We start from the raw sequence: 11,626 nt of genomic DNA, 5'->3' as shown, positions 1-11,626 counted from the left end.
GAGAAAAAGAGGAAGACCCCTCCAGTGAGATGGATTGGCCAAGTGGCAGCATCAATGGACTCAAGTGTGGCAACAATAGTGAGGTTGGTCCACTGGCAGTGTTTCGTTCTGCTGTGCATAAGGTCGCTATGAGTCAGTAGCGACTCGATGGCACCTAACAACAACAACAATGGCAGGTGGAAGATCCTGATTAATATACTATTACTTCAGCAATTGATTCACGTAAAAGATTTACAGGGTGGCAGGATCACTGGTTTAATGGTAACATTTTAAAGACAACTTAAGATCTACATATATAAAATGACAACTAAAGCTCACAGAACTAATATGGTAGCAAAGTCCAGGAAAAAAAACAACAATATCTAAACTTCTGATCTAGGATAGTCCCTAACCATGCTCCCTCACAGAGGCCTATATTCAGGCCAAATCTATGAAAACACAAAAAATATAACACTTGGTTCCTTTATAGAGATTTATATGGCTATTTAAATAAGGTGCTAGCTTCTTCAGGAAACTTTTCCAAGTATCTGACCTGCTAAGAAATCTCTCTATAGATTCAGCAGTACAACATAATGGTTATGAGAAGAAACTATGAAGGATGACTGCTGAGTTCAAATCTCAGCTCTACTACTAACTTGTTTTTGTTAGATACCATTGATTTGGTTCCAGATCACCACTGAACTGGTTCCAACTCATAGTGACCCTATGCACAACAGAATGAAACACTGCATGGTCCTGGCCCATCCTCACAATTGTTGCTATGTTTAAGTCCATTATTGTTGCCACTGTGTCAGTCTGTCTTGGGGGTTTTGCTCTTTTCAGTTGATGCTCCACTTTACCAAGCATGATAACCTTCTCTAGGGACTGGTCCCTCCTGACATGTCCAAAGTACCAAAGTATCGCCATTCTCACTTCTACGGAGCACTCTGGTTGTACTTCTGCAAGACAGATTTGTTTGCTCCTCTAGCAGTCTATTGGGTACTTTCAATATTCATTGTCAACACCATAAATCAAATACATGAGTCTTCTATGATCTTCCATATCCATTGTCCAACTTTTACATTCTTATGAGGCAAATGAAAATAAAATGTTTTGGGTCAACCTTACCTCAGTCCTTCAATTGATATCTTAGCTGTGCCACACTTAAACGGCCTTTTGCTGTAGATTTGCATAATGCAATAAATACCTCCTTTGGTTTCCTGACTGCTGCTTCCATGGGCATTGATTGTGGATCCAAGCAAAATGAAGTCTTTGACAACTTCAATCTTTTTTCATTTACCCTGATGTTATTTATTGGCTCAGTTGTGAGGACTTCTGCTACATTTATATTGAGGTACAAACCATAATGAAATCTGTCATCTTTGATATTTAGTACTAAGAATTTTAAGTCCTCTTTACTTTTATCAAGTGAGGCTGTGCCACCTGCATATCACAGGTTGTTAATGATTCTTCTTCAGATTCTGACAGTATATTCTTCTTCATATAATCCAGCTGTTCAGATTATCTGCTCAGCATACAGATTGATTAAGTACTGTGAAAGGATATACCCCGATGCATACCTTTCCTGATTTTAAACCTTGTTCTATTATACGTCTCTTGGTCTATGTTCAGGATCCTCAGTTAAGTGTTCTGGAATACCCATTTTTAGCAATGTTATCCATAATTTCTTCTGATCCACACAGTCAAATGATTTTGCATAGTCAATAAAGCACATCTTTCTGGTATTCTTTGCTTTTAGCCAAGATCCATCTGACATCAGCAATAATATTCCTGGATCCTCGTCCACTAAGAATCCAGCTTGAATTTCTGGCAGCTCCCTGTAGATATGCTACTGTAACTGGTTTTTAATTGTCATCAACAAAATATTACCTGAATGTGATATTGATATTGTATGATGAATTTTATATTCCAATGGGGCATCTTCTAATTGGTTGGTCAGGTAATTGTCTTCCAATTTTCATGGCCTACACAAGTGAGCACATGCAGCACTGCATCAATTCCTGAAACACTACTATTTGTATTCCATCAATTCCTGGAGTGTTGTTTTTTTACCAGTACCTTCAATGCACCCTGGACCTCTATCATCTGTTAGTGAGCATATGCTACCTACTGAAATGGTGAAGCACTGACCAATTCTTTTTGGTACAGTGACTCTGTGTAGTTCCATCTTTTGATACCTCCTACAACATTCAAAAAATTTCCCTTAGAATCCTTCAATATTTTATTGAATAAAATCCTTTAATATTTTATTGAATATAATGTAATAAAATCCTCCAATATTTTATTGAAATTCAAAGATTGAATTTTCTCTTTAGTTCTTTCAGCTTGAGCAATTCTTCCCTTTTGGTTTTCCAACTTCAGGTCTTTGCACATTTCATTATAATACTTTACTTTGTCTTCTCAAGCTACATCAAATCTGTTCTTGAGATGGTCTCTAAATTCAGGTAGGATATATTCAAGATTATATTTTGGCTGTTCTGGATTTGTTTTATATTATTCAGCTTCAGCCTGAACTTGCATATAAGCAACTGCTGGTCTATTCCACAATCAGCTCCTGGCCTTGTTTTGGCTAAAGATATTGAGCTACTACATTGTCTTGTCTCACAGATATAATCAATTTGATTCCTACATATTCCAATTTCATCATCTTTGGCTTTAGTATTTGGTGCAAAATTTGAGTAACAGTGGTATTAACAGGTCTTCCTTATAGACATATTGATATTATCATATCACCGACAGCATTATACTACAAGATAAATCTTGAAGTACTCTTTTTGATGATGAATACAATGCCATTCCTCTCCATTCTGTCATTTCCAGCATAGCAAACCATGTTGTTTTTGTCAGGTGCTGTCCAGTTGGTTCCAAACCATAGACTGCAACACTGCCCAGTCCTGTGCTATCTTCATAATTGCTTCTATGCTTGAACCCTCTGCTGCTGCCACTGTGCCAACCCATCTCATTGGGGGTCTCCCTTTTTTTTTTTTTTTTGCTGTACTTCCACTCTACCAAGTATGATGTCCTTCCTTCTCCAGAGACTGGTCTCTCCTGATATTATGTCCAAAGCATGAGATATAAAGTCTGGTCATCTTATCTTCTAAGAAGTATTCTGACTGTAATTCTTCCAACACAGATTTGTTTGTTCTTCTAACAGCCCATGGCACTTTTACTATTCTCCTCCAACACCATAATTCAAATGCATTTGTTCTTCTACAGTCTTCATTATTCATTGTCCAACTTTCACATGCATATGAAGTTATTGAAAATACTATGGCTTTGGTCAGGCACACCTTAGTCCTCAAACCGACATCTGTGTTCTTCAACACTTTAAAGAAGTCTTGTGCAGCAGATCTGCCAAATGTAATACATCATTTTATTTCCTGACTGCAGCTTCCATGAGTGTCAATGGTGTATCCAAGCAAAAGGAAGTCTTTGACAAATTCAATCTTTTCTCCATTTATTATGATGTTATTTATGGGCCCAGTGGTGAGGATTTTTATTTTCTTCACATTGAGATGCAGTACACACTTTAGGCTGTGTCTTTAATCTTCATCAATAAGCATTTTAAGTTCTCTTGGCTTTCAGCAAGCAAGGTTGTATCATCTGCATATCACAGGTTGTTAATGAGTCTTCCTCTAATCCTGATACCATGTTCTTCTTCATATAATCAAATTTCTCAGATTATTTACTCAGAATACAGATTGGAAAAGGTCAGCATACAGATGGAAAAAGTATGATGAAAGAATCCACCCTGGTACACATCTTTCCTGACTTTAAACCATTCAGTGTCCCCTTGAGTTTGAACAACTGACACTTGGTTACAAGTAAGTGTTCTGGAATAGTTATTCTCCACAATGATGTCCATAGCTTGTCATGATCCAAACAGTAGAAAGCCTTTGCATAGTCAATAAAGCACAGATAAGCATCTTACTAGTATTCTCCGCTTCCAGACAAGATCCATAGTAAACCAAATAATTGTCTAATTCAAAATGGCCAACACCAGTCCATTTCAGCTCACTAATGCCAAGGATATTGATTTTTATGTATTACATTTCATTTTTGATGACTTCCAATTTTCCTAGATTCATACTTAATAAATTATTCATTCTGATTATTACTGGATATTGAGTTGTATCACATCAGTAAATGAAGTTCTTGAGAATTTTGCTCCATTTCACATTATTAAAGCCAACTACTTTGAGGAATGCATATCTTCCCCAGTTGTATTCTGAATGCCTTTCAACCTGAAGAGTTCACCTTCCTGTACTAAACGTGCAACTATTCATAAGATTTTCGGTGGCTAAACATTCAGAAGCTGTATAGCTCGCCTTTTACCCAATCTGTCTTGATTTGGAAGTACTGTTGACACCTGTCCACCACGGGTGACCCTGCAGGATTTCAAACACTAGTGGCATAGATTTCAGTGTTACAGCAACACACAAACAGCACAGTACAGCGAACTGACAGACGAGTGGTAGCTACTAGTAAGGAAGTATGTGACACTGTGTAAATTATTTAGCCTTCTTATTCCCCATTACTGCACCTCTGAAAATAGACATAAAATATCTATCTTATTGGATTATCGTGAGAAATAAGTGAAAACTGCTAGAGTAGAGCTTGGCATATATAGTTAAGTACTAAATTATTTTACATATATACTAATTGCAGTAAGTGCTATAATTAATTACTATCAATATTGTTAATTAAGCAAACAATTTTTCCAGGTTTAATTTTATTTAAAAGTCATCTATGGATAAAGAATTATTTTGGAATTTCTTCGTATCTGAAGAAAAAACCTCTTGCACAGAAATCTTATTTCCTCTCGACTTAATCAAGGTCTTCTTTCTTCACAGGGCTTATTTTTAATACTTTGTTCTTTTAAAAAATAATTTTATTTTTGTATTACTATACAGACAATACTTACTTTACCTAGTATTTATGAACAGATTAAATTAAACCTAAGTTGTTTAATTTTTCTTTTAAAGACTAGCAATTCTCAAAATTCACTTTTACCTGTAGATACTGAGAAAGCTGGAATAGTTCCTGAGAGTACATACTTGGAGTGTTAGCAGCAACCTATGAAAAAAAGGATTTTGTGTCAGTACTCACACAGAACAGTTTATAAAAGATATTATAGCCAAACCAACTCCCTGAAGTATCTGTTTATTGAAATAAACATAAGAAAAATGATTTTTCAAATTAGTCACTTTCCTTGGTTCTCAAAATATTTCTGAGTAAAATTTGCAAATGGTATTATATCCTGAGACCATTTTGAGATTCATGGACAGAAGCAATGAAAGCAATTTTGTTGCCACCCCCTACCCCAATTGTTAAGTGCTTTTAAGTGGAGAAATATGGGAAATACTCACACTACTTAGAACTTAAGAGTATTAAAAGATGTATCTTTTATACAGAGTTTTTCAAAGCTGTGGAACACGGAAGCATGGCATTTTTTTTTTAAAGGCACTAAAGAATTGCTGCAATGTTTATCAACAACCTCAACACTACAAAATCCTAGTATTAAAAGCATCATTTCTTACTGAGCTCAGAAGTTTTATTTGTACTAACAGCTTAGCTACAAATAAATAGGAAGCATTGTCTTAGAAAAAAATTAGTCCTAAACCAGCAATGACATAATTTGCTTCTGAAATAATTCTTGGTGCTGCTGAAATTGTAGTAAGCATTAATTATTAAAATCGGACTGACCATTTCAATGCTAAAAAATGAATCTAACAAGAGAACCTCGGTTTCAATCAGGCTTTCATTCACCTTCCAATGAATTAAAATTTGTACAATATTTTCCCTTAAAGAGATAATAAATTAGGAAGACCTATGTAGTTTACTTACTATACTAAGAAAACTCAGCATCTACATTAATGCCAAAAGATGTATTTTTCGTGTTGTTACTTAGCAATGATCCCAATGATTTCAATACCTTAATTTTTAGACAAGATAAAATTATTTTCTAACAAGCAATTTGAGCAAAGTTTTAGGTAAGACCAGGCTAAAACTGATCTTCAAGGACAACAAGTAACAATTTTTATAAGCCAATATTTCCAAGTGTGGGAAAATGTTGAAACTATTTGAATAGAAAGTATCAATAAACTTTTCTAAACATAACAGTGTTTCAGAATAAAAATTAGTAGCTAATACTCCTTACCTCCAAGTAGACACAAAACAAGTTTTCCTGGGCTATAGACAATGCTTTACTTAAAATGACAGAGATTTTTTTCCCCCAAAATAGAATAAAACAAAAACCATTCCTAAATTCTCTAGAAACTGAAGATCAGAAGATTGGAATAACTACATAGCTATATAAATTTGTTGGAAAAATCATTTGAGCTTCTAAATAGAATATATAGGGGGAAACACACACACACACACACATTTTCCAAAACAAAATACTAGCTGAGCCAACTTGAAAGAAAATAATCATTAGCAACTTACTTTGTCAACAGGACTTGGTAATGGGGCATGGATGACACTGAAAAGCAAAATTTAGAATTTTTATCTAATTTCCTGACATAGGAAACAGAGTCTGAGAGTACTAGAATATCTTACACTCCAAAGTTGATGCATTTTCCTTCATGTAATTCTTAAAGGAAAGTAAGTTAGTTTGCAATTCATTGTAGGTATAGAGGCATATTAGAAAACAAGGTAACCAATATGTAAAACTAGCTTCTACACAATCAGTTCAAACACAGCAGTGAATGCTTTGCTTATAAGATATTCCATATGGAAAATTATTCCTAAAATTATCCATTTTCAATTTTGAAATATGTAAATTAAGTTCCTTTAGACCCAAATATTTCTATAAAGACAATCTTTTTTTAAAAAACCTTTACTGCAAGAATATCCATAGTCTGGAAACTTGTTCCAATGCGAACAACTTTGCTAATCAAGTAGTAGTGAAGCTCTTCTCCACCTAGCCATCACATTCTTTAACAACTGAAATCTTAAGTGTATATAAAAAATTAAATGCACTATACCACTTTTTAAAAATTATATAGTGTTGTTAATTGCCATTATGTCAGTTCTATTCGTAGTGACCCTATATAGAGTTTCCAAGGAGTGGCTGGTAAGCTTAAACCACCAACCTTGTGGTTCAAACTGATCTTGCAGGCCAGCAGTGTTAATTAGTCTCAAGTGCCTTATACAATTCTACTTAGACAGAGGGAGTACAGTATAGCAGTTAAGCACACTGCTCATAAATTATCCTGTTGTTGTTAAGTGCCTTTGAGTCAATTCCTACCCATAGAGACCCTACATAGGGTTTCCGGGGCTTTAAATCTTTACAGAAGCAGAAAGTCTCATCTTTCTCCCGTGGAACCACTGGCTGTTTCAAACTGCTGACCTTGAGACTAACAGCTTGATTCGTAACCACTACGGATCCTGAGCGGGTCTAATTTTCATCTCTATTTACCAGCTGTGCAATCTGGGGCAAACTGCTTAAACACTATAGATCTCAGCTTCCTCATCTCTAATATGGATAATAACAGGACAAACAAGTAAGATTATTATGAGTAGTGGTGGCTGTGTGTCGTGAGGTTGGTTCCGACTCATAGCGACCCTGTACAAGGTTTCCAAGGCTGTAAATCTTTATGGGAGCAGAAAGCCTCATCTTTCTCCTGTGGAACAGGCTGGTAGTTTTGAACTGCTGACCTTGGGGTTTACAGCCTGATTCGTAACCACTACGCTACCAGAGCTCCGATGAGTAGTAAATGTGTTCACATAAATAAAGAGCAGAGTAGCTAAGGAAGCCAGGGTCCCTATCTTACAACACTCTGTAGGTTGTTATATGTGTGCTGAGAGTGAAAAGAGGGGCACAAAGTAATGATGCCACTCACACCCTCTACCAGCAGCAGATGGGCTCGAACCACCGACCTTGCAGTTCCAGTTCAATGCTTATTCTCTAGAGGCACCACATCCCCCAGACATTCTATACAGGGTTTAAAACCTATACATTTAACAACTAAAACAACAGGCACTACATTGTCTTCAGTTCTTAAACAAGAAATGTGAGCTTGGATCGAGTCACAAAATGTGTGGAGTAGGACTTTAAACAGATTATCTATATGTAAACACCATGTTGATCTTCCCTCAGCTCTAGAGAAGTGTCTAGTCAAAATTTATCTTCTCCAAAGAGTCAAGCACATTACAAACAATGAAACTGGTAACAATTTAATAGATGCTAAGGTTAGTGGTGCTGTAGGATAAGCACTGGACCTCAAGGACGGTAGTTCAAACTCACCAACCGCTCCTCAGAAACCCTATACAGGGTTGCCATGAACTGGAACTGATTCGCCAATGCTAAGCAACAACAACAAGATTTAACTACATAAGAAAAACCAAACAATGAGAAGGAAACAGAGCAAAGATGAAACGTATTGAAGAAACAAGAGGAAAAGGACACATTTCACTGAAATATATGAAAAAATATGTCATAAATATACATAAAAACCATGCCATACTAGATGGAGCCTGAAAACATAGGTGATTTGTTACGTATTTGCTCAAAGCTTTCAATTCCATGAAAGAAATAGCTCATTATCAAACAAAAACAAAAAGGTCTTTAGGAAGGCGTGCACTGTTTCCAGATTAATAGGCTTATGTTGTTGTTGTTGCTGTTATGTGCCGGGGAGTGGGTTCCAACTCATAGCGACCCTTTACAGGGTTTCCGAGGCTGTAAATCTTTACGGGAACAGAAAGCCTCATCTTTCTCCCACGGAACAGCTGGTAGTTTCGAACCGCTGACACTGAGGTTAGCAGCCAGATTCGTAACCATTACGCTACCAAAGCTCCTTAAAAGGCTTATGAGGGGGCTCAAAAAGTGTGTAGAAAAATGGAATTAAAAGATAGTCGGTTGTTTTTGAAGCTTTCTTATAAGTCTTAACTCATAAAAGCTGAGTCACATTTAAACTACTAAGGTTTATTGCAATTTATAGTTTCTATACTTCAGTCACAGAGAAAACAGATGTTTTAAAACCTCTTGTTAATAGAAACATTTTCCATTTATGGAATAAACTATCATTTAAAACTGGAAACAGCAACACTTTAATATGAAAATGTTTTAAAATTTAAAGTTAAAATTTGTTTTCCATCAGATATGCTTAAAGTAAGTTCAAAAAGAAAAGAAGATGGTATCTTCTAACTGAAGCATAAAATCTAATGATTTATTAATGATCTGTTAACTGATGATACATGGAGGGGATTATAATCATTGTAATGAAACAAGGTGTATGATTTGTTGAATATAAAACTAATGATCTGCCCTGCAAACTTTCAATCAATCCACAATAAAATCTTTAAAAAAACCAATGATGCTAAAGAAAGTACAGACTATCAGAGTATAGAAGGGCCTCTCCCTTTCTCTACTTTGCCTTCAACTTACAGTTTCTCTCAACCTCCTACACTCAAATCTTTGCCTGTTTACAAAATACAGAAAATGGTGCGTTGAGTGTAGAAGCAATCTTTTAGTATACTCAAGGTATTTTTCAAAACAAAAAACATTGAAGTTTAATGAATGCTCCGCTTCCCCCAACACGTTATAAAGATAAATCTGTGGAAAAGCACAAGCTCATTTTAACATTTACATTTTATGAGTAATTTCCCCCTTTCAGTTGACTTTCCTTTAAGTGACCTTCCCACTGCTTCACGCACACAAAAAAGCATGAAATTGGGAAAAATTCCCAGGAAAATAAGTTACTGACTATATCAACATACTCAAGTTTCCATAAGACTGTGGCACAGGCATTTACCTAAGATCAAAAGGGATGGAGTTCATTGTCACTCACCAATTACTTAAATAACACATTTTGACAAATAACTAATTATAAACTGTAAAGTCAAATTTTGAAACAAATTCTCTGCCTCCTTATACAGTATTACAACTAACATGAAAAGCAGTTAAACTGAAGTGTATTGTATTGAAGTACTACTTCAAATTTTTTCAACACTATTTAAATATTCCTGAAGTATTAAGAATAGACCATCATCTAGACCGTTATTAACCAAAAACTTCGAAGCACTAAATGATACTCACTCTGTGCGGAGCCGGGCTTCCATACCATCTGGTAGAAAAAGTTTTATTGTGGAAACAATACACCCATGGGTAACTGGTAGAAACAAACAAATAAAATGGATAAAAAATAAAAAATACAAAACTTCATACCTTTCATATTTAAACATGTATTTTATTTTTAAATGTAGTAATTCTTAAGAAAGAAAATAAATCTGGTGATTCAATGGCAATATTCATTACCCAAGAGAAATTCAGCCCTGCCCAGAAGGAATCAGAATTACAAGGCATAATGTAGAAAGAACTGTTTAGAATGCTGTCCTCCAATTCTATAGTCAGTAAAAGTCAGTAAAAGATCACATAAATGTATAAAAATAAAGTTGAGAACAGGAAATGTACTTTTCCCCCATCTGCAAACTTGTATTCCCCCGTTTAAAACACTGCCTTTATGACTAGTTCTTCTATCCGTAACTCCTCTCCATACCTCACAAAACTCTAACATTCTGCATAATACAGTTTGGATATACTGTTAATTCCCATTTTGTGGATGAGAAAACCAAGAGCCCAAACAAACTGCCTCTATAACACTCTGCAATTATGTATCTAAAGGAGCTCTGGTAGTGTAGTGGTTACAAATTGGGCTGCGAACTGCAAGGCTAGCAGTTCGAGACTACCAGCTGTTCTGAGGGAGAAAAATCAGGCTTTCTGCTCCTGTAAAGATTTGCAGCCTCGGAAACACTGTACATGGTCACTATGAGGCGGAACCAACTCCATGGCACATAACAACAAGTTTTCAAAATGTTTGGGTTTTTTACTTGATAGGTGCTTCTCGACTATGCAACCTAAATATGTTTATAAACCATCACACCAGACACACTGTAAGCAAATTTTTATCTTTACTTCTGGCAACATATCTGACAATATTCTGCTGCTATTCTTAAGGGTTTCAGTGGCGAACCACTCAGAAGTGGTCTGCCTCTCCTTCTTTCTAGTCTGTCTTAGTCTGTAAACTCTGCAGAAATCTGCTTACCATGGGCAACCCTAATGGTAATTCAAATACTGGTCAAACAGCTTCCAGCAGCTCAGAAAAGAAGAAGACATACTGATGTCAACTGATATGTTTAATGGCATCCGGCTAATATCACCATTTTTTTAACAAAATCATGATTATTTACTTAGGTCTTTTTAAAATTTTGTTTTAGTATATCCACAGACATTATTTTATATAAATACATAAATGTAATACACACTTGGAAGGGTTTAGGGTACAATTCCTTTTAAACTTGGCTCTCTCTTCTCCTCTACTTCCCCTTGCCACTCATATTTTAGGATAACTAACACTAATGGCCTCATCTGCATTCCTTTATGTTTTCCCCATGTCTGTATACTCATGTGGTGATGGTTATGTGCTGTGGAGTCGGTTCCAACTTATAGCCACCCTGAATAGGGTGTCTGAGGCTGTAAATCTTTACGGGAAGCAGAAAGCCTCATCTTTCTCCTGTGGAACAGCTGGTAGTTTCGAACTGCTGACCTTGAGGTTAGCAGCCTGACTCGTAACCACTACTGTACCAGAGTTTCTTATATACTCGTCTAAACACATATATGGAG

The 11,626-nt window shown here is 35.9% G+C and overlaps 1 protein-coding gene across 3 annotated transcripts in view; it reads right to left on the bottom strand.

Moving 5' to 3' along the window:
- SLMAP (sarcolemma associated protein) overlaps positions 1 to 11,626 on the bottom strand; it is a 178,636-nt gene that overhangs the window by 77,335 nt on the left and 89,675 nt on the right. For all 3 annotated transcript variants that reach the window (XM_006862073.1, XM_006862072.1, XM_006862074.1), the window contains exons 3-5: positions 10,043 to 10,115; positions 6,448 to 6,484; positions 5,014 to 5,076 (exon numbers count right to left, since the gene is read on the bottom strand). In XM_006862073.1, coding sequence (XP_006862135.1) covers positions 5,014 to 5,076; positions 6,448 to 6,484; positions 10,043 to 10,115 — 173 coding nt within the window. The remainder of the gene's footprint in view (positions 1 to 5,013; positions 5,077 to 6,447; positions 6,485 to 10,042; positions 10,116 to 11,626) is intronic.

Source organism: Chrysochloris asiatica, unplaced genomic scaffold (genome assembly GCF_000296735.1).
Source record: "Chrysochloris asiatica unplaced genomic scaffold, ChrAsi1.0 scaffold00046, whole genome shotgun sequence".
NCBI lineage: Eukaryota > Metazoa > Chordata > Mammalia > Afrosoricida > Chrysochloridae > Chrysochloris > Chrysochloris asiatica.
Note: the sequence above shows the minus strand (reverse complement) of the source record. Positions and strands in the feature narration are given on the sequence as shown.